The sequence below is a fragment of the Lepidochelys kempii genome, chromosome 6 (assembly GCF_965140285.1).
Source record: "Lepidochelys kempii isolate rLepKem1 chromosome 6, rLepKem1.hap1, whole genome shotgun sequence".
Lineage (NCBI taxonomy): Eukaryota > Metazoa > Chordata > Testudines > Cheloniidae > Lepidochelys > Lepidochelys kempii.
The window spans coordinates 21,028,280-21,051,441 of record NC_136385.1 but is presented as its reverse complement, the minus strand read 5'-3'; the positions used below and the strand labels follow the sequence as shown (position 1 = coordinate 21,051,441).

The following is a 23,162-nucleotide window of genomic DNA, read 5'->3' as shown; positions in this document are numbered from 1 at the left end:
TGTGTTATTTCATCATTCAGTTCCCATTCGTGCTCTTGGGAAAACTGTCTGCTTAATGTGTCCGCCATCATGTTCAGTTGACCCGGGAGGTATGCTGCTGTAATAGCAATGTGTTTTATGCACCAGTTCCATAGTTTTAAGGCATCTGTGCATAAGGAGTGGGAACATATTCCACCCTGTCGCTTTATGTAGAACATACACACAATGTTGTCCGTCAGGACCCTTATTGTTTTGCCTCATATAAGAGGGAGGAAATGAGGGCATATGTTGTGGAACATGCATAATTCAAGCAGGGTTCATGTGTAAATGTGTTTCCGTGGGGGACAACTTTCCTTGGATTGTATGTTGGTTTAGGTGAGCTCCCCATGCGATCAGTGAAGCATCTGTTGTGATTTGTCTGGATGATGGATCCTGTTGAAACGGGATGCCTGAGCAAACATTTATTGGGTTTGTCCACTATCCTAGTGAATGTAGAACCTCTGGAGTCGGTGCAAGTCTTTTGTTTAGGCTGTGCTTTCGTGGAATATATACCGAGCTCCGCCATCCTCAAAGGCAGCGCGTGTAGAGTCTGGTGTGTTTTACAAAGAAAGTGGTGGCAGCCATATGTCCCAAGAGTTGTAGGCAGGTGTGTGCAGACACCCATGGGAGATCATATGAGGGAGATCATTGCTGTGAATCCGGGCATTGGAGTGATGCTTTAGCCTCCACTGAGTCCAGGTGCACTCCTATGAAGTCCAATCATTGTACTGGAGTTAGGATAGATTTCTTTTCATTGATTTGTAGCACTAGGGAGTGAAAAAGAGGGATGGTTTGTCTAGTAATGCATAATGTTTCTGTCAGGGTAGGGCCTTTTAGCAGGCAATCATCTAAGTATGGGAATATCAATATTCCCTGTCTGCACAAATGAGCAGCTACCACCGCTAGGATTTTGGTAAACACAATTGGAGCTGTCAACACTCTGAATGGCAGTATTCTGTATTGGAAGTGATCTTGTCCCACTGTGAATTATAGGAATTCTCTGTGAGCGTGATGGATGGTAATGTGAAAATAAGCATCTTGCAGGTTCAAAGTTTAGAGCCAGTCACCCTCTTCCAGCACAGGGATGATAGAGTTCAGTATGACCATTTTGAATCTGTGGGTACAGACAAATTTGTTGAGTTTTCTGAGATCTAGTATGAGTTGCCAACCTCCGTTTTTTTTTAGAGTCAGGAAATAATGAGAATAAAATCCCTTCCTTCTGTGTTGTGTTGGAACTTGTTCCACGGCCTCTAGTTGTAGAAGGTGATGTACTTAAGAACATAAGAATGGTCATACTGGGTCAGACCAAAGGTCCATCCAGCCCAGTATCCTGTCTACCGACAGTGGCCAATGCCAGGTGCCCCAGAGGGAGTGAACCTAACAGGTATGGATAGAGCCCTTTTTAATGTTTTTAATAAAGTAAATACTAATGGAAACTGTGTGATCATGGGAGACTTTAACTTCCCAGATATAGACTGGAGGACGAGTGCTAGTAATAATAATAGGGCTCAGATTTTCCTAGATGCGATAGCTGATGGATTCCTTCAGCAAGTAGTTGCTGAACCGACTAGAGGGGATGCCATTTTAGATTTGGTCTTGGTGAGTAATGAGGACCTCATAGAGGAAATGGTTGTAGGGGATAATCTTGGCTCAAGTGATCATGAGCTAATTCAGTTCAAACTGAATGGAAGGATTAACAAAAATAAATCTGCAACTAGGGTTTTTGATTTCAAAAGGGCTGACTTTCAAAAATTAAGGAAATTAGTTAGGGAAGTGGATTGGACTGAAGAATTTATGGGTTTAAAGGTAGAGGAGGCCTGGGATTATTTTAAATTAAAGCTGCAGAAGCTATCGGAAGCCTGCATCCCAAGAAAGGGGAAAAAATTCATAGGCAGGAGTTGTAGACCAAGCTGGATGAGCAAGCATCTTAGAGAGGTAATTAAGAAAAAGCAGAAAGCATATAGGGAGTGGAAGAAGGGAGGGATCAGTAAGGAAAGCTACCTTATTGAGGTCAGAATATGTAGGGATAAAGTGAGACAGGCTAAAAGTCAAGTAGAGTTGGACCTTGCAAAGGGAATTAAAACCAATAGTAAAAGGTTCTATAGTCATATAAATAGGAAGAAAACAAAGAAAGAAGAAGTGGGACCGCTAAAAACTGAGGATGGAGTGGAGGTCAAGGATAATCTAGGCATGGCCCAATATCTAAACAAATACTTTGCCTCAGTCTTTAATAAGACTAAAGAGGATCTTAGGGATAATGGTAGCATGTTAAATGGGAATGAGGATATGGAGGTAGACATCACCATATCTGAGGTAGAAGCGAAACTCAAACAGCTTAATGGGACTAAATCGGGGGGCCCAGATAATCTTCATCCAAGAATATTAAAAGAATTGGCACAAGAAATTGCAAGCCCATTAGCAAGAATTTTTAATGAATCTGTAAACTCAGGGGTTGTACCGTATGATTGGAGAATTGCTAACATAGTTCCTATTTTTAAGAAAGGGAAAAAAAGTGATCCAAGTAATTATAGGCCTGTTAGTTTGACATCTGTAGTATGCAAGGTCTTGGAAAAAATTTTGAAGGAGAAGGTAGTTAAGGACATTGAAGTCAATGGTAAATGGGACAAAATACAACATGGTTTTACAAAAGGTAGATCGTGCCAAACCAACCTGATCTCCTTCTTTGAGAGAGTAACAGATTTTTTAGATAAAGGAAACGCAGTGGATCTAATTTACTTAGATTTTAGTAAGGCGTTTGATACTGTGCCACATGGGGAATTATTAGTTAAATTGGATAAGATGGGCATCAATAGGAAAATTGAAAGGTGGATAGGGAATTGGTTAAAGGGGAGACTACAACGGGTCCTACTGAAAGGTGAACTGTCAAGTTGGAGGGAGGTTACCAGTGGAGTTCCTCAAGGATCAGTTTTGGGACCAATCTTATTTAATCTTTTTATTACTGACCTGGGCACAAAAAGTGGGAGTGTGCTAATAAAGTTTGCAGATGATACAAAGCTGGGAGGTATTGCTAATTTAGAGAAGGACAGGGATACCCTACAGGAGGATCTGGATGACCTTGTAAACTGGAGTAATAGGAATAGGATGAAATTTAATAGTGAGAAGTGTAAGGTCATGCATTTAGGGATTAATAACAAGAATTTTAGTTATAAGCTAGGGACACATCAACTAGAAGTAACGGAGGAGGAAAAGGACCTTGGAGTATTGGTTGATCATAGGATGACTATGAGCTGCCAATGTGATATGGCTGTGAAAAAAGCTAATGTCGTCTTGGGATGCATCAAGAGAGGTATTTCCAGTAGGGATAAGGAGGTTTTAGTACCGTTATATAAGGCACTGGTGAGACCTCACCTGGAATACTGTGTGTAATTCTGGTCTCCCATGTTTAAGAAGGATGAATTCAAACTGGAACAGGTACAGAGAAGGGCTACTAGGATGATCCGAGGAATGGAAAACTTGTCTTATGAAAGGAGACTTAGGGAGCTTGGCTTGTTTAGCCTAACTAAAAGAAGGTTGAGGGGAGATATGATTGCTCTCTATAAATATATCAGAGGGATAAATACCAGAGAGGGAGAGGAATTATTTAAACTCAGTACCAATGTGGACACAAGAACAAATGGATATAAACTGGCCACTAGGAAATTTAGATTAGAAATTAGACGAAGGTTTCTAACCATCAGAGGAGTGAAGTTTTGGAATAGCCTTCCGAGGGAAGTAGTGGGGGCAAAAGATCTATCTTGCTTTAAGATTAAACTCGATAAGTTTATGGTGGAGATGGTATGATGGGATAACATGGTTTTGGTAATTAAATATTCATGGTAAATAGGCCCAATGGCCTGTGATGGGTTTTTAGATGGGGTAAGATCCAAGTTACCCGGGAAAGAATTTTCTGTAGTATCTGGCTGATGAATCTTGCCCATATGCTCAGGGTTTAGCTGATCGCCATATTTGGGGTCGGGAAGGAATTTTCCTCCAGGGCAGATTGGAAGGCCCTGGAGGTTTTTCGCCTTCCTCTGTAGCATGGGGCACGGGTCACTTGCTGGAGGATTCTCTGCTCCTTGAGGTCTTCAAACTACAATTTGAGGACTTCAATAGCACAGATATAGGTGTGAGGTCTTTTTTAGGAGTGGTGGGTGAAATTCTGTGGCCTGCATTGTGCAGGAGGTCAGACTAGATGATCATAATGGTCCCTTCTGGCCTAAATATCTATGAATCTATGAATCTAGGTAATGGTCAAGTGATCTCTCTCCTGCCATCCATCTCCACCCTTTCTTATGTTCTTACTTCTTGTCTCAAGAAGCTCAAGATGCTTGTGAGAGGGTCCCTGAAGAGAAATGGGGAAGAGGGGGTGGGTAGGTGGGATGGAAGTAAAGGGGATGGTATAACTCGTGTGAATGATCTCTAAAACCCAATGGTCCGTGGTGATAGAGGCCCACGTATGGTAAAATGGTCGAAGCCAATGACCAAAGTTTTGGATTGTTTGTTCTATTGGCGCTGATGGTCGGGGGAGGTCGGTTAGACCCTCGACCAACATTTCAAAATTGTGTCTTGTCTGGTGGTGCTTGAGACGTCGCAGCCTGAGATTGGGTAAGGCAACATCTCTGTGGTCTGTGCCCTTGTCTTTGATTGTTGTATGGTCTCTGCTGGCGCTGAGATGCGCTGTCTCTGTTATGATTGTAAGGCTGGTATCTGCATCTCCTGTTAGGGTGTGTGTAGATCCTGAGGGTCCTCAGTGTGGCCTTCACGGAATGGAGGACCTCATCCATTTTAGCGGAGAAGAGCTTGTCCCTGTCGAGGGAAACGTTCTCTACCTTGGTCTGGAGTTCCCTTGGGATATTAGATGAGTGGGATAACATGTTTTTGGTAATTAAATATTCAGAAATAGGCCCAATGGCCTGTGATGGGCTATTAGATGGGGTGAGATCTGAGTTACCCAGGAAAGAATTTTCTGTAGTATCTGGCTGATGAATCTTGCCTATATGCTCAGGGTTTAGCTGATCGCCATATTTGGGGTCGGGAAGGAATTTTCCTCCAGGGCAGACTGGAAGAGGCCCTGGAGGTTTTTTGCCTTCCTCTGTAGCATGGGGCACGGGTCACTTGCTGGAGGATTCTCTGCTCCTTGAAGTCTTTAAACTACGATTTGAGGACTTCAATAGCACAGATATAGGTGTGAGGTTTTTTTTGTAGGAGTGGTGGGTGAAATTCTGTGGCCTGCGTTGTGCAGGAGGTCAGACTAGATGATCATAATGGTCCCTTTTGACCCAAATATCTATGAATCTATGAGTGCAACCAGGATGTTCTGTGCATGACAATAGCTGTCGCCGTCATGCATGCTGCTGTGTCCACCATGTCGAGGGATGTCTGGAGTGCTGTTCTAGCAATAAGTTCTTCCTCATTGACAATGGCATGGAATTGGTCTCTTTTTTCCTCTGGAATTTCCTGGATGAAATCGTTCAGTTTTATATAATTATCACAATTGTAGTTGGCGACTAATAGCGTGTAATTGGCTGTGTGGAATTGAAGAGTCACAGAAGAGTAAACTTTTTGCCCCAAGAAGTCTAGTCTCTTCCAATCCTTGTCTTGTGGTGTGGATTTGAATTGAGGATATTTGCCCCACTGGTTGACCGCATCCACCACTAAGGAGTTAGGCTGTGTGTGTGAAAAAAGGAAGTCCATGACTTTATTTGATACATAGTATTTCCTGTCCATATGCTTATTGGTTGGGGGGATGATGGCAGGTGTTTGCCACACTGTTTCTAAAGGTTCAATGAGAGTGGCATTTATGGGCAAAGCTATTTTTGATGTAGATGAAGTGTGTAGGATCTTGAGGATTTGGTGTTGCATTTCTGGAACCTCCTCAAGAGGAATATTTTGGCTCTGTGCCACCCATGGCAATAACTCCTGAAAGTGTTTGAAGTCATCTGTAGTAGTGGGAGGCGGGAGCATAACTACCTTGTCAGGGGAAGAAGAGGAGTTGTGATCAAGGGATGTTTCATATTCTGTGGTCTCATCCCTGTCTTCCTCCACCTCCTCTGTTCCCTAAGAGGGCTCGGGTACCAACGTCATCACAGAGTGTATGGGTTTCCTGTGGGAAGTGGGAGGTCTGTGAAATTGAGACCTGTAGGCTGTGCATGGGTCCCATTGTGGTCACTTAATGGGAAATGGAATGGGACGACACATCCATGGATTAGTGAGCCATTGGGGAAAGTCCCTGGTGCTCTGTTTCCTGGATCTATAACGAGATTCCGTGCCTGCTGGGGAGGAACGTCCAGATGAGAAAACGGCCTCCTCCATGTTGTCCTCCTCATCACTCGAAAAAGGTGGAGCATCGGGAGATTCTGGTTGGTCCAGTGCCGTCGGCACTGGCAAGCAGGCAGTGCCGAGCAGTGGAGATCTGGGAACAGAGAACACTTCCATATATGATGAGTGCATAAGGGGGATTGGTACCATTGTATGCGGTGCTGTATCCTTCTGCGCCGCCGCCCTAGGTGGAAGTAAGCCTGGTGCCGACCCTTTGTGTGTAGCCTTCTTCAGTGCTGATGAGCTTGGTGCCAGGTGGGGAGCCATCACAGGTGGTTGAGGTTGCGATACCGTGCCCTTTGTAGGGGTAGTTGGTGCTGTGGAGCAGGAGGTTGCTTTGTGCCTGCTACTGGACTCCTTTCTCCTGCCGGCAGAGGTCATGGAGCGGACGGTGTTGGAGGTGCCCAGTGCATCAATGGTGCTCATTCTGGAGGAGGTCGGCATCGCAGGGAGGGATCTCGCCGTGGACCATTCTTTTTTAAAAGTTCTTGGCTTGGTGGAGACATGGCCTTTTCCCTCGATTTTGTAGAGGAGTCGGCACCTAGTCTATCCATAGAGGATGCACCCATGGAGTCCCTTGTTGCGGGTTGTCCAGGGCCCAAAGTAGAAGTGAGGGATTTCTCCATTAAAATAAGTTTAAGATAAAGATCCCTATCTCTCATTGCTCTCGCTTTGAGACTGTTGCAGTGAGCGCACTTCTGCGGTACGTGTGACTCACCTAAGCATCAGACATATAAGGAGTGGCCATCAGAAATTGGTATTGCGTCCTTACATGAAGTACATCTTTTAAATCCTGGGGAGCCAGGCATATTTTTGAAAAAGGGAGATGGGAAAATGAAAAGTTTTTTTATGGCTAACAAAGTTTAACTAACGCTAACTAGAACTATATTAATTAAAGTAACAAATTACTAATAAATAAGGGTAATAACTAGATTAAGTTAGATAGAATAATGTTTTTGAAGGCTTTTAGTGACACTGCTACCGGACTCTGTCTTAAGGCAAGGATGGCTGAGAATGAACTGCAGGGGTCGGGGTGTGCGCGAGCGGTGCCGTGAGACTGCTACTGCACAGGCGCATCCTGACCAGACACTGCTACTGAAAATCTCAGATTCACTGTGTGATGGGTTGGACCACAGAAACTCCCTCAAGACTGTTACTAGATGTACTGGGATACCACTGAGAACAAACCCCCCTGCCAGAAAAGGTTGCCTCTATTTCCCTTACCCGAAATAAGCAAACAGAAAATAACAAACCAGTAACCACTTTGTTTGTTCTCCAGAAAGCACACTTAAACTCACTTAAAATCACTACCAGTATCTCAAAGCAATCAGCTGTGCACAGATCCTGCTCAACTATGCCACTGTGATGGGTTGGGTCACAGAAACTCCCTCAAGACTGTCACTAGTTGTGCTGGCATACCACTGAGAACAAACCCCCCTGCCAGAAAAGGCTTCCCTCCACTCCCGTCTTGCTGAGCTAGACACACCAGTTGGCTCCAGCACAGACCAAGAGGCTGGGCCACACCCTCTGCAGTTCACAGAAACGAAGATTCACTTAGCCCAGGGGCTTCTCAGTTAACAGGGACTTTCCCAGCACCCAATATTCAGTCTTTCTGGGAGCCTAAACCCCAAATAAATCCATTTTACTCTGTATAAAGCTTATACAGGGTAAACCCATGAAATGTCCGCCCTCTATAAAACACTGATAGGGAGATACGCACAGCTGTTTGCTCCCCCGGGTATTAATTACTCATTCTGGGTTAATTAATAAGCAAAAAGTGATTTTATTAAGTATAAAAAGCAGGATTTAAGTGGTTCCAAGTAATAACAGACAGAACAATGTAAGTTACCAAGTAAAACGAAACAAAACATGCAAGTCTAAGCCTAATACATTAAGAAACTGCATACAGGTAAATCTCACCCTTAGAGATGTTCCAATAAGCTTCTTTCACAGACTGGAATCCTTCCTAGTCTTGGTCCAGTAATCACTCACACCCCCATAGTTACTGTCCTTTGTTCCAGTTTCTTTCAGGCATCTCTTGGGAGTGGAGAGGCCATCTTTTAAGCCAGCTGAAGACAAAATGGAAGGGTTTCCAAGGCTTTTTATATTTTTTCTCTTGTGGGCAGAAACCCCTTTGTTCTTCTGTGCAAAGTCACAGCAACAAGATGGAGTTTGTAGCCACCAGGCAAGTCACATGTCCATGAATGATACAGCTTTTTGCAGGACGACACCATAGTTTACATGTTAGTTTGAACAATCCCAAGAAAGCTCAGATGTAGATTGGCATCTCCCAAACTCCATTGTCAGTTAAGTGTTTCTTGATAGGACTAGTTTCAGCAAATGCCCATTCTCAAGAAGCTGACCAAATGCTTCACTGAGGCTACTTGGAATCAAACACATTGAGATACAAGTACATAGCCAATAGTCATAACTTCCAATACAAAAATAATACACACACACAGACAGCATAATCATAACCAGCAAACTACAACCTTTCCATAGACACCCCACTTGACCTGCTCTGTACAAGACCTGGTGCCACCATAGGACCCTGTTTGCAACAATGATCTATGCGGTCACAGTTCATGTCAATAATGTCACAGATGGGACACACCGACACCTGAAGTGGAGCACCCACAGAGACAGCACTCGAAGAAGATTTGGTTTTTCAAAAACTTGATTTACAATGACCTTGAAATTTAGGGGGGATATGATGCACTGGTGCAATCGCTACTGGAATATTATGTCCACTTGTGATGTCCAAAACTCCAAAAGGATACTGATTAAATTGGAGAGTGATCAACGGGACAGGAGAATGATTAAAGGATTGGAAAACATGCGTTACAGACACAATGAGCTCAGTCTGTTAAGTTTAACCAAAAGAAAAAAAAGGCTAAGGGTGACTTGATCACAATCTATAAATACCTACATGGGGAACAACATTTTGATATAGGGCTCTTCAGTCTAACAGACTGAACAAGATCCAATGGCTGGAAATGGAAGCTAGACAATTTAAAACTGAAAATAAGGTAAAAAAATTAAGTGAATGTAATTAATCATTGGAACATCTTACCAAGGATTATGGTGAATTCTCCATCACTGACAATTATAAATCAAGATAGGACTTTTTCTAAAAGATATGCTCTAGTTCAAATACGAATTAATTCAAGGAAGTCCAGTGGTCTGTGTTATACAGGTCAGACTAGATGACTACAGTCTCTTCTGGCCTCACAGTCTATGATTCTATTATATTTATATGATCTAGAGATAGTCAGAGAGGTGTATAAAACTGTTTCAATCTATCTAGTACTAGTAGATACTAAAATAAAACCTTGTGAAAGAAAGCTGAACACAATACTACTGTTTTCTTGTTCATGAACATATCTTTGTATTTTAAATACAGTGCACTTGTAATTGCATCATCTGTAATACCTGATTTTTATTTTCAAATTTAAAAGTTATGAACAGAAATTACAACAAACACAGACCACCTAATCTGAAACTTCACAATCAGGTGATCAATTTAAGATAACCAATGGTCCCTTTGAATATGTGTTAACTACTTATGATAAACAATCTGTTCCACATAACTTTGTTAGACACTACACACTTTGTTAGACACTACAAATCATGGTCTTAATAAAGACAAGGATTTATGGCTTATTACAACAATCTGTAACCCACTAACCTCCCTTTTTGTCATATGACTGCAGAGGTGCTAATGAGCCACCTCACATTGAAAGGTCCCTTAGAAAGTGTGATAACTACTTATTGTAAACAATCCGTTCCACCTTGTATTTAGCTGTAACATTCTTTCCCAGACTTGAAGAAGAGCACTGCTTAGCTTAAAAGCTTGTCTCTTTCACCAACAGATATTGGTCCAGTAAAAGATATTACCTCACCCACCTTCTAATATCCTGGGACCAACACGGCTACAACACTGCAAACAACCATAGAAAAGGTTGGATATTTCACATATCTTGGCTGCACTGTAAGTACAACAGATGGAACAAAGACATTAAAGCGAGAACAGTGAAAGCCAGACATGCCTTTGTAACTCTAAAGCCCCTCTGTAGAAACAGAAATCTTGCCCTCCAAAGTAACTTTGAATATTTAACACAATTGTAGAGTCAATTTTACTATATCGTATTGAAACTTGGAGACTTATTAAGACCTTACTATCTAAACTCCAAATTTTCATAAACAGCTAACAGCCTTAGACAAATCCTCAATATCAGCTGGCCAGAAAAGAGTCACTAAGGAAGCACTCTAGAAGAGAATGAAACAGAAACCAATAGAACAGGAAATTACAGGGGAAAAAAAATGAAGATGGCTAGGACATACATGGAGGAAAGACCCAAAGAGAATAACAAGATGGGCACTGGACTGGAACCTCTGGGGTAAGCAGCAACAAGACAAAGGATAACATGGAAATGCACAATACAAGCAAAATTGAAAGCTATCAGAATAGCATGGTGAACCTAAGACTGCAGACCGAGATTGGCAAAAATGGAACGCAGTGGTGAAGGTCCTATGTTCCGCATAAAAGAGAGATTTCAGAGTAACAGCCGTGTTAGTCTGTATTTGCAAAAAGAAAAGGAGTACTTGTGGCACCTTAGAGACTAACCAATTTATTTGAGCATAACTTTAAGAGAGAGAAATAGTAGCTAATACAACTTATATAGTAATAACTTTAAAGCATCTTATGCTTTCTCTTAATACGGGAACTGTGCTTATTCAGACACTTAAATCAAGAAAAAAATATATAAATAGAAATCTGTTTTGTTGAATCTTACTGGTATCATTCTGACATTTTGATTGATTGTTCCTTCTGGAGGGCAGGTACTTAGTGACAAATCATTAGAATTTCTATGTTGCATCATTAAGGAAGACAGAAAATGGACATTGTATGAGTGCGACAGTGGACAAGGTGGATATGTATGTTTAGCTTCTTCTGAAGGATTTAGGTCTTGTAGCTTCTGACATTTTCCAAGGATTTCATTATCATGATTGTCTTCTACAAGTGGCTGTATTTTGACCTTGAGTATTGTATTTTGACTTTCAATAGTAAGAGGGTATTTGAATTGACCCAGCAAAGTTTCTCCAACAGCCATAGTGGATAAATGACTGTCTTGACTGGAGTGAAACCCTTCTTCACCAGGTTTATTAATTATTGTATTTTCAAAGTTAGGGTTTTCAGAACTAAATGGCCTATTTTGACTAAATATTTCAGTGATAAATCCATCTTCTGTACTTGAAATTCCACCAAGCAGTATCTCATTTTCCATAGCCACAGTTGGAATCTCAGTTTGTTCACATCTGTTTTTCTCTTTGGGGATATCTAACTTTTCTAGATCAAAATTCTTCTTGGTAAGTCTTTCATCTATAAAATAAATAGCATAATTTTAACAAAACAAAACACACACAATTAAAGGTTTCAGAGTAGCAGCCGTGTTAGTCTGTATTCGCAAAAAGAAAAGGCGTACCTGTGGCACCTTAGAGACTAACTCATTTATTTGAGCATAAGCTTTTGTGAGCTACAGCTCACTTCATCGGATGCATTCAGTGGACAATATAGCAGGGAGATTTATATACATAGAGAACATGAAACAATGGGTGTTACCATACACACTGTAACGAGAGTGATCATTTAAGGTGAGCTATTAAGCAGGAGAGCCGGGGTGGGGGGAGGAGGAGAACCTTTTGTAGTGATAATCAAGGTGGGCCATTTGCAGCAGTTGACAAGAACGTCTGAGGAACAGTGGGGGGTGGGGGGAATAAACATGGGGAAATAGTTTTACTTTGTGTAATGACCCATCCACTCCTAGTCTTTATTCAAGCCTAAGTTAATTGTATCCAGTTTGCAAATTAATTCCAATTCAGTGGAAAATACAGCAGGGAGATTTATATACATAGAGAACATGAAACAATGGGTGTTACCATACACACTGTAACGAGAGTGATTACCTAAGGTGAGCTATGAAGCAGGAGAGCGGGGTGGGGGGGGGGGAAGGGGGGAAAACCTTTTGTAGTGATAATCAGGGTGGGCCATTTCCAGCAGTTGACAAGAATGTCTGAGGAACAAGAACGTCCTCTCCAACGCATCATCAAGGATCTACAGCCACACAACAGAACCACTAACCCAGGAACCTATCCTTGAAACAAAGCCCGTTGCCAACTGTGTCCACATCTATTCAGGGAACACCATCATAGGGCCTAATCACATCAGCCACACTATCGGAGGCTCGTTCACCTGCACATGTACCAATGTGATATGTGCCAGCAATGCCCCTCTGCCATGTACATTGGTCGAACTGGACAGTCTCTACGTAAAAGAATGGACACAAATCAGACGTCAAGAATTATAACATTCAAAAACCAAATCTCTTTGGTCACTCGATTACAGACCTAAAAGTGGCAATTCTTCAACAGAAAAACTTCAAAAACAGACCCCAACGAGAGACTGCTGAATTGGAATTAATTTGCAAACTGGATACAATTAACTTAGGCTTGAATAAAGACTAGGAGTGGATGGGTCATTACACAAAGTAAAACTATTTCCCCATGTTTATTCCCCCCACCCCCCACTGTTCCTCAGACGTTCTTGTCAACTGCTGCAAATGGCCCACCTTGATTATCACTACAAAAGGTTCTCCTCCCCCCCCCACCCCGGCTCTCCTGCTTAATAGCTCATCTTAAATAATCACTCTCGTTACAGTGTGTATGGTAACACCCATTGTTTCATGTTCTCTATGTATATAAATCTCCCCGCTGTATTTTCCACTGAATGCATCCGATGAAGTTAGCTGTAGCTCACAAAAGCTTATGCTCAAATAAATGTGTTAGTCTCCAAGGTGCCACAAGTACTCCTTTTCTTTTTAAACAATTAAAGATGAGCCCAAACCAAAGTCTAATTCCAAACAAACCCACATGTTGGCAAAATTCATAACCAGAACTGAATATGCAGCCAAAATTTTAGCAAATTTTTAAAAAATGCAAATCCAACACTTTATATTCTATTACAGCAACTGTTAGTCACGTTAGCTCCATATAAATATTATTTATATTACAGTAGTTCCTAGAGTCCAGGGCAATATTGTGCTATCCACTCGACAAATATATAAAAAGAGATATACCCTGAAAACTAGTTTACTATCATTCTCAATACTCAAGCAGGGGTGGGATGGATTGTGACATTCAACCCCAAGGGAGACAGGGAGTGTGGTGGGGAGACACAGGTACAATCCTCTAACCCCAGGGGACAGAGGAGAGAAAACAGAGCAAGTGCAAAAAAAGGGTAAGGACAAGAGAAAAAGTTTTATTATTCCTACTGTGCCCAGGAGCCTGAGTGATAGATTTGCATCCAAAATCTGCAGGGATCTGGGGCAAGAAATAACTAGTGCCCAGACTCCAGGATGGGGTGTGTGGAGGAACTGGTAGCTTGTGGTTTCTAAACACTGCTTGTGTTATCGTTTGCAGAAGAAAGGGGAGATTGGGACCCCAGTGGGAACATGACCCTCAACCCTCTGTGTGTATGACTGGATTTTGAGCCTGCCCCACATGACAGGGACATGGGTTTTAATCCCCAGTGGGGCACAAGGGAAGCTCAGGCTGGACTGTGACCCCCAACTCGCCCAGAGCACTGTGGGCCGCATTAGGGACAGCTCTCCCACGTGTGCATCACGACACTCCCTCGATCTGCAGGGATAACGTGCACTGGGACCCCCGGTCCCGGGATCAACCCCCACCTGAGGGGGACCTGCGCTGGGACCCCCTATGCCGGGGCTGGAGAGCCTGCCCCGCCCCGCGGGTGGGGCAACACGGTGTGCTCACTCCCCCCCGGCGATCAGGCTGCAGCCTCCTTCACCTTCCCCTCGCCCTGCAGCAAGTTCCCGCCTTTCTCCCGCCATGCCCCGCCCGGCTCCGCGCTGGGCCTCGGAGGGGTCAGCGTGCCTAGTCGCGCCCGCGCGCCCGGGGACCGTTGGGGCCGAGCGAGAGGGGAGGGGGAAGGGCCTGCGCGAGAGCCGCGCGGGGGAGGGAGCTTCTGTAGGGCCGGTGGAGTCACGTGGCGAGGGCCCAGGCCGGGCCCCCGGCCACTTCAGGCCTCGCGCGGGCTGGCCGCGGAGCGCTGCGTGCGCGGGACAACAAAGGCGGGAGCATCAGCCCCGCGGGACGCCGCCCCCCGCGCGCAGAAGCCGGGCTGCGCCCTCGGGCAGCGTCCGTCGCCCTGCCCGGCTCCCGCATGGTCTGCCCCGGCCCGCCCCAGCAGCGCGTGGGAGGCGGGCGAGGCCCCAGAGAGCCTCCGGCCCGGGCCCGGCCCTGGTGAGCGGGTCCCCCCGTGCCTCTCCTGGGGACAGGGCGAGCAGCGTGTACGCGTGCTTCCGGGGAAGGGGGGGGCCGCTAGGGTAAGGAAACAAGAGCTGGAGGCCTACGGGGGAAGCCGCCGAGGTGCCCCCTGAGCTGTAATCCGCTTTTGATACCCTCTGAGCTCTCATGCAAGGAGGACGTGGCTGCTCAGGGCCCTAGCCGTGGTGTTTGATCCATTGCACGGTGCCTGGCTGCCCTCTGGTGCCCACCTTTTTATCCCTACGAGCGGACCATTTCCCGACTTCCAAGCGCTCCGCGTGAACCAGCTTTGTTGCGCCCGAGGCTTTGCTGTTTGAAACATACGAAGGTAAAACGAGCGCTGGGCCACGGCTGTAGGCGCCGCGCCTGAAAACGTTTTAAATGCAGTTAACTGAGCTCCTGCGTTCACTCCTTAAAGCGATTACGGTCTAATAGACATTTACAGCATGGGGATTTACAGGTGCGTGGACGGTTCTCACCTTTGAAGCGCAAAAAGCCTGCCCTCCCCGCCCCAAGGCGAGCCCACAGCACCGCCAACCCCCAGGCACAAGGCAACTCCCCTACCTCCCTAAACAGCCACTTGCGGTCTCTGTAAAGATAAGACATACCGATAAGATTAACACTGGTCTCCTCACGCTCCTGGGACACACACCTTCTCTCACACTTGGGCATACAGCGGGGCTGCCCGCTTTCCAAACGCACAAAACTTAACACCCTTGCCCTGCCCCCACTCACTCCATCCCCCCACCCTCGCTCACTTTAACTCGGCTGGGGCAGCGGGGTGTGGGAGGGGGTGAGGGCTCTGGCTGGGAGAGCAGGCTCTGGGGTAGGATCATGAGGGGTTAAGGATGCAGGAGGGGGCTCTGGGCTAGGGCAGAGGGTTGGGGGGTGTGTGGGGGGGGGGTATGGGCTCTGGCCAGGCAGCACTTACCTCAGATGGCTCCTGGAAGCAGCTGCCATGTCTGGCTCCTAGGTGGAGAGGCCAGGGTTCTCAGTGCGCTGCCCACGCCCACAGGCACCACCCCTGCAGCCAACTGGTTCCCGGTCAATGGGAGCTGTGGAGCCGGTACTCAGGGCAGGGACAGCGTGCGGCACCCCCATGATTGCCCCGGTGCCTAAGGGTGGGACATGCCGGCCACTTCCAGGAGTTGTGTGGAGCTGGGGAGCCTGCCATAGCCCTGTTGCACCGCTGACCAGATTTTTGTGGCCTGGTCAGTGGTGCTAACTGGAGCTGCCAGTTCATTTTTGACCGGGCATTCTGGGATCAAAAACTAGATGCCTGACAACTCTAGCATACAGCTGCTGTATTTTCAACAGTTTTGATCTGTTATTCCTTAAACTGTGGAAGTGGGAACACTGCAGCATCTTTAGCTGGACACAAACCTTTAACATTAGATATCCCACTCTATTATGATAATTATGCAAATCTTTAGACCCACATAAAAGCAATTCTGGTAGATTAAATTATTTTTCTGATAACTGGCAAATTCATTTATTAAAACTAAACAAAAACCAGACAGGCTGCTCAAATACTGGCAAGGTAGTAACCCTAGGTCCACGAGCAGAGATATGGGAGCAAAGGATAAGGAAGAAGACTCCAACAGAATGGGTGATAATCGTGAAACCTTTAATTTTTATTTTTCAGAGTCAGAAAGGCAGAACAAATATAATTAAAGAACAAACTAGTAGTATTAGATGTAAATAAATGATGAAAAAATAGTACAAGTGAAGTAAATGAGCATGATAAAACCAATATAAATTAGTAAATCCTATATAGGAAATCAATATAGTGCAAAGCATAATAAATCAGGAACTTTCTTAAACTTGTGGGGCTAAAGTCAGGCACCCTAATTCATATTCCCACCAAAAACAAAACAAAACTTTAAAAATAGTTAGGGCCATCAACCAGAGTAAGTGTTAACACCTAAATATTAAGTCTCCCAAATCACACCAAAAAGCTAAATATTAGAAATTTTGGAAATGCACAATTGAGTTGTCCAGCCAATTCCTCAATCGCATGTAATAACTGATTTACTATAATTCCTACCAAATTCTATTACCCTCTCAACCTTAGCTTTGTCCTCCTTAAATCACTGGTTGAGAACCAATCAAGAATTTTTCTAAATATATACATAATATTTTAACTTGGCAGTGCTTCTTAGTATTGTGTACCACACTTAAAAATTAGAGCTAAACTGTCACTTTCATACAACTTTGAAGCAAACAAAAGTGAGCAGTTTCACTGCGTATACATAATGTAGAGGATAGGAAGATTAAAAATTTTTTAATTAATGATAACCTACATTCACTGTGCATTTAAGATTTACATCCAAAAGAGCACATTTTTATTTACATGCAGTTGACATTCTAAGATAAATGAAATACAAACCATGTTTAGAAATTATCTGCTCCAAATAAAAAATACATAAGACTTACCCTTTTCAACATGTACAATAAAAACGAACTCTTCCTGTGCCAATTATATTTACACTCTCTTAAGGAATGTAAAATTGCATTGATAACTGCACTACCTACAATTACATATGTAACATTTAAAACCTGAGAGTCAAACCTAAACATTTTCTTAATAAAAAATTCTCCTACAAGTGAATATGTCAATGTTAATTTAATACAGGTTGGTCAGTGGTCATCATAAATAGTGCATGATTTCTGCAGCTTCAAAAGGACAATTCACTGAAGTTGCTGCAGTAGTCTGATTAGATGCCGTGCCTGCCAGTTGCAGTAAGGCTTATTTGATAATCTCCTTGCCTGCATACTGTATCTGACCCAATAAAAATTATCTGGCCCACTTCTGTCGGGTTCCTGCATTACAATATTTACATGACTATGCATCTGTGATCTTCAGCAGGGCCTCTTCCCAAACTTGTGTATCAAATTCATGTGAAACCCAGAGGGGGGAAAATTTACGTGGCAGAGTCAAAACAAGATTATGGTCAGAAAATATTCATATTCTCACTCTAAAGATAAATTAGACATTTTCCTTTACAGGGCTGTTAATGTTATAATAGCCCTGGAACAGCAGTCATTTTTGTACTGACCACCCCTGTATATGTTACAAGATCCTTTTATATACAGTTGCTCTGTGTATAAAGTATTTGCCACATTTTATGCTGCTTAGGCTTTATGTGATATAAAGACTGACTAAAAGGAACACAAGCTTGAATCCCAGGGAAGAGAGGTATCACAAAAAGCTACTTCATTTAATTTCATAGCAACCATGAACTGTGAAGGTTTCTTTACTCTGCTTTTAAAATTTCCATTATATATCTTTTTGAGTGGTACTGCTCAGTTTTTTTTCCCCTTTCTCCCTCCCCCAACATTTGCTTTCCTCATTAACTGTGTTAATTCTCCCTGGTCCTACCCAGACGCTCTCCAGGCAGAGACCAGGGAATGCTAGATTTCACCATTCTGGTATTACCATTTGACAGTCTTAATCCTTTCTGCTTAAAGATGTTTGGAAATGTGGTGGGTGTTGCTCTAAGCATGAGGGTAGACAAGATGCAGTTCCTTAGCTGCGAGAGTCGTCTTCTGTGGATTGCCCAACGGGCTTGTATGTGGCTCATGGCTACGTTCCCTGGAGTCCCAGAGAAAATGTACATGAGATGCAGCAGTTATCTTATGTGACTTATTCAGCAAAATGGTGGGTTTTAGAAATGTGGTTCTGAAAAAAAGTGAATTCGTTGTCTCACCAGGACTGGTCTTTCATTAGACAGACAAAGGGGCATTTCACATAGGGGCCCTCCGCCAAATTGCAATGTGTCAAAACATGAATTCTTATCCGATGTTGCACCTAAATAAATTACAACTTGAGAATTAAATTTACAATTCCATTCCCCTTGTTCAGCATAGAAAATGTATAGAAATAATTCAAAAAACAAGAACCCCACAATGTAAGGTTTCCCTGTATTTGAGGCCTTTCATTTTTAAGGCACTGGCTCATACAACATGCAGGTATGTTCATATGGTAATAAAATTAAGATGCGGCAAACTATATGCTTATAAAACAGAGGAAAATAGGTGATACCTGCCATTCTTTTATGTAATGCAACTATTTTATCACCCACTGTAGCATATACTTATTTCCAAGAAGCACAGTATATTTTCCAGTTAGTGCACTATATTAGGTTATGTCAGGTTAAGAAATACCTTTAAAAAGTGACAACTTAGATGAATACCCACAAGTCTGGTCACTGTCAGACAGAAGTAGCAGATATACTAATTGATGTTTTGCTACTAGTACATAGGAAGTCAAATACTTTCTGCTGATTGAAGTTGACTGAATACATTTTATCCACTCATTTATGAAATACAAGTAGACCCAGAGTTTAAGTAAAAAGTTACCATATGTACACAAAATTGAGACAGGCCTACAGTACACATCTTTCACATGATGTTGCTTTACAGTATCCCTAGAATCACATAGGATGTCAAAAGTCATCTCTTATGGGAAGAGAACTCTTCTGAGCTATTGTGAAATGATGGGACATTTGAACCTCAGCCTAGGTGTTGAATCCTTATTCACAGGTGATCACAGGATGATTATGACCCAAATGCCCCTCTAACCGTTGCAGAGTACACCTTGCTTTCATTCATTGATCAGAAGAGTTCTCAACCCAATGGTAGGACACTGGCATTGATATTAAGGAATCACTTGGTAGAGTTCATACCAACGCCAAATAAAGTTATGGTGTCAACCATTGCTTGCTTGATGTTTTTTCCAAAACGATGAGAATCCTAAGAGAATAAAAAGATATAGCAAGAGTTGTAATGCAGTTGTAATGCCACCATTATCTTGTAGCCAAACTTATCTATTTCCTCCTTTCATTTTTTGTAATATTGAAATTTATGGAATGAAGCAGTCATCTATTCATAATGAAGCAGGAGAATGTGAAAATCTGAATAAAATTTAATGCAGTATATAAGAGGGCTATCTCAGCATGGATCCTCCTCCATTTTCCATTTACTTCCCTGTAAATGGAATTTAGCTGTATTTTAGTTTGAAATTATATTGGTCTCTATTGTAGGTTAAATTGAAAAAAATTGTCCCTCAGGAACAGCACTGACTTTTGCAGATTACTATTTCAAATAGTGACTTTTTATTTTGTAAACAAGACTCAGCAGGAACTGATTTTCAAATGACACCAAACTATTAGGAAATATAGATGACCTGGGAGAAATCTTTTAACATGAAGTCTCTGGTGACAATTTTGACACATTACACCCCATATTCTTCATTGAAATGTTGTTATAATATAATTATAGCATATCTAAGATGTATTTTATGCAAGATGGGTTTTGTGAGATATAATTGGAAAGGTTATGATTAACTGAACATAATTATCCTATTTGTATGCATGTATGATTTTTGTATCTAAAGTTAGGAATATTGACTATACAGCTGTACTACAAAAGTGTTCGCACCTGAGGACTGCTCACCAGACAGAATGCAATCAGCTAATTTCCCACCTTCCTGGGGCATGCTACAAACAGCCTCTGACTCATGGCTGCTTTGACACTGCAGGGTGACGTGATCAAAGTCACATGGCACTGACTCCATAATAGAATACCAGTATTTTTCCACTGGGGGAGAGAGGGGGGTGGGGGGAAGAGACCACGCTGGAAAACAAAGGATTCCAGCTATATGTAAAACCTATTTAAGGCCGAGGAGTGACTTAATTAAGTTCATTCTTCACTGAATCCCCACCCAGGATGACTGCTGGAAACGTCTACATGTATGTCTACACTGGCAAGTTTCTGCGCAACAAGTTATACCACTTTTATTAAAGCGCTGGAATTAAACTGCTGTTGCATGTCCACACTGTGCTCCTTGTGCCAGTGGAGCGCATCCACCTTAGCAGCTCTTGCAACAGCAAAGACAGCAGTGCATTGTGGTAGCTATCCCACTGTGCAACTGGCCGCAGGGTGCTTTGGGAAGGGTTTGCAATGCTTCCTGGGGCAGGCACAGCGTCACGTGATGCAGGTTTCCCAATCCCCTTGTTCCATGGGTATCCTACTACATTGCCAGCTGCTTTTCAACTGAAGTGGGGGGCGGGCAGAGTGTGTGTGTGTGTGTCTGTGTGTTTTGGGGGACAGAGTGTGTCAGCATGCTGTCTTGTAAATTCAGACAGGGGCAGGAAGCAACCAGTTCTGAGCCGGGGGAGGGGGAAACCCCGACATAAGCCCCCGCCTCCGTCCCTGGGCTCTCTGCACAGCAATCTCTCTCTCACACACACACACACGCCTGCCTCTGTGTTCAACAGCATGAGCAGTCCATATTAATGGTTTGCTTTGCATCCCAGAGCAGATCAGCACATCATGCAATGGCTGTCAGAAACAGAGCTTTGAAAGGGGAGAGGTGCATATCTCCAGAGCAGCCACTTGAGGGATTATGGGACACTTCCGGAAGCCAATTGATTGCTTTCTGCACTGTAATGTGTTTACACTGCCAATACAGCGCTGGACACTCTGCGCTGCAAGGCTTACGACTCTCGAGGTGGTTTTTTTTTGCAACGCTGCAACTGAGGAGTTTCTGCGCACTAAGTGGCTTGGCAGTGTGTACACTGCGGGAGTTACACAGCAGAAAGCTGCTTTATTGTGCAGAATCTTGCCAGTGTAGACACGGCCTAAGAAACAAAGACAAAAAAGTGGTGGGGAGAGGGACTGAGCCCAGGCTGGGAAGGTGTCTGGCCTGTGAAATAAATACCTGAAGTTTTAATCTGCAAGCAAGAGCAGCTTGCCTCCAAGAACCTCTGCAATCTGCTTAAAACAACATTGAGGTTGAAAAATTACTACTTGTAACCAGTTTTTTTAGTGTATTAAGCTTAGTTTGCGTGTTTATTTTATTTGCTCAGTAATCGGCTTTGATCTGTTTGCTATCACTTAAAATCTATCTTTTGTAGTTAATAAACTTGTTTTTGTTTTCTCTAAAACCAGTTTTCATAACTGGGAAGCAAATAGCTGTGCATATCTTCCTGCACATTGAGGGAGGGAGCAATTTTCATGAGCTTATGCTGCACAGTTCTCTGTGCAACGCAAGATGATACAAGTTTGGATTTGCACTCCAGAGAGTGGTGTGCACTCAACTGCTGAACAATTCCCTAGCTGAGTCTTCCCATGCAGAGCTGATTTCAGTGTCTGTGTCTTTCTGCAGCTGGGTGTGTCCCTACTTGTGTGTGTGCTGGAGTAGGCTTGAGGGCCTGGCTCAGCAGGACAGTGTAAGGGAGCCCCGGCTGTTGGAACAGGCAGGCTCAGTGGTACCCTAGTACATCAGGTGGCACCGGGGGGTGGGGGGAGAGGAGAAGAGGAAAGAGGGGGAACCTGTTACAAATACATTTTGTACTTGAGGTTGTGTTGGGATCTCTTATCTTTCTGGCACCAGAGGGTTATAAAAACTATAGTAAATAATTGTACAACAATACTCTAGTCTATTAATAATAAACTCTGAACCAGACCAGTTTTCCTTCTTGTAAGTTAAAGATCAATAATGAAAGGAAGGAATTAAGATTAAAAATAGGACCAAACAGTTATAACACTGAAGACAGTGCACACTGGGTGTAGAAACAGCACTGAAGTCAAGGTCACAAATAAAAAGGGCTTCCTTCTTGGCATGGAACTCTGACTTCACTGATGAGTAAGGCAAAAAAATCAAGGCAACTAAAGGATGAATAATTAAGGGCATCTATAATCCAATAAAAAACAATTTCCATGATGCAAGGAAAAAAATGTATGTCCTCATCCATTTATGAATAGGTGGTAGTAGCACTGGAAGCGTCATTAAGATATCTTAAATTACCTATGAGATCAGTCCCAACAAGACGATGAGATCATCTATGTGGCTAAAATTCAGCAGGTTTATAGAAACACAGTAAAATAATAAAGTGAATGACTGAGGCTCGCCCTGTATCACAGGATATTCCCACCTGATCCTAATGGATGACCCTCACTAAAAGCTTCAGAATATATTACACATTTATTAAATACTGATCAACACAATAACTGGACAAACTTCACAAACTATTGTTTAGATGAGGAGAGACTTTTTTCAGAAAGAGGTGGCATACATTCTGCACTGTCTGAAAGCTCCAATGCCTCCAACTAGTGGAAGGCCTGAAGAAAGATGTGCAGTATTAAAAAGTGAGAATCCACCAGTGGTGTTTACTGGCTGGATATGGACTATCTTACATGTGTCACATGGCACTGTATGTGTGAGAAAAAGATCAGGCCATATATTTTCATGGTGTATGAAAGTCTGGATGAACTTGAATGGGGGCAACTTCCATTGTTTATAAAGATATTCAACATACACAAGTTCAGAAAAACAGATTCACAGCAGATCTAAAAAAGTCAGCAGGAGTAACCACAGAGAAGCCATATACTACAGATTCAGATATGTTTTTAAAAATATGACTTAAGGGGCATTTCACAAATGAATCCGCAAATGTAATCACTACTGAGCTGTG

General features: G+C 43.1%; 2 protein-coding genes and 1 long non-coding RNA gene across 7 annotated transcripts in view; 1 reads left to right on the top strand and 2 right to left on the bottom strand.

The window, feature by feature from the left end:
* The window catches only part of TESMIN (testis expressed metallothionein like protein), a 42,353-nt gene extending 26,928 nt beyond the window's left edge, over nucleotides 1-15,425 (bottom strand). Inside the window, exons 1-2 of the mRNA XM_078853149.1 lie at nucleotides 15,291-15,425; nucleotides 11,133-11,719 (exon numbers count right to left, since the gene is read on the bottom strand). Of these exons, the coding sequence (XP_078709275.1) occupies nucleotides 11,133-11,719; nucleotides 15,291-15,354 (651 nt within the window). The 5' untranslated portion in view covers nucleotides 15,355-15,425. The remainder of the gene's footprint in view (nucleotides 1-11,132; nucleotides 11,720-15,290) is intronic.
* LOC140912534 (uncharacterized) overlaps nucleotides 14,326-23,162 on the top strand; it is a 45,928-nt gene continuing 37,091 nt past the window's right edge. For both annotated transcript variants that reach the window (XR_012159305.1, XR_012159306.2), the window contains exon 1: nucleotides 14,326-15,010. This is a non-coding gene — a long non-coding RNA (uncharacterized LOC140912534). The remainder of the gene's footprint in view (nucleotides 15,011-23,162) is intronic.
* CPT1A (carnitine palmitoyltransferase 1A) overlaps nucleotides 16,291-23,162 on the bottom strand; it is a 90,050-nt gene continuing 83,178 nt past the window's right edge. For all 4 annotated transcript variants that reach the window (XM_073347046.2, XM_073347045.2, XM_073347044.2 and 1 more), the window contains one exon: nucleotides 16,291-19,437. In XM_073347046.2, the coding sequence (XP_073203147.1) occupies nucleotides 19,351-19,437 (87 nt within the window). In that variant the 3' untranslated portion in view covers nucleotides 16,291-19,350. The remainder of the gene's footprint in view (nucleotides 19,438-23,162) is intronic.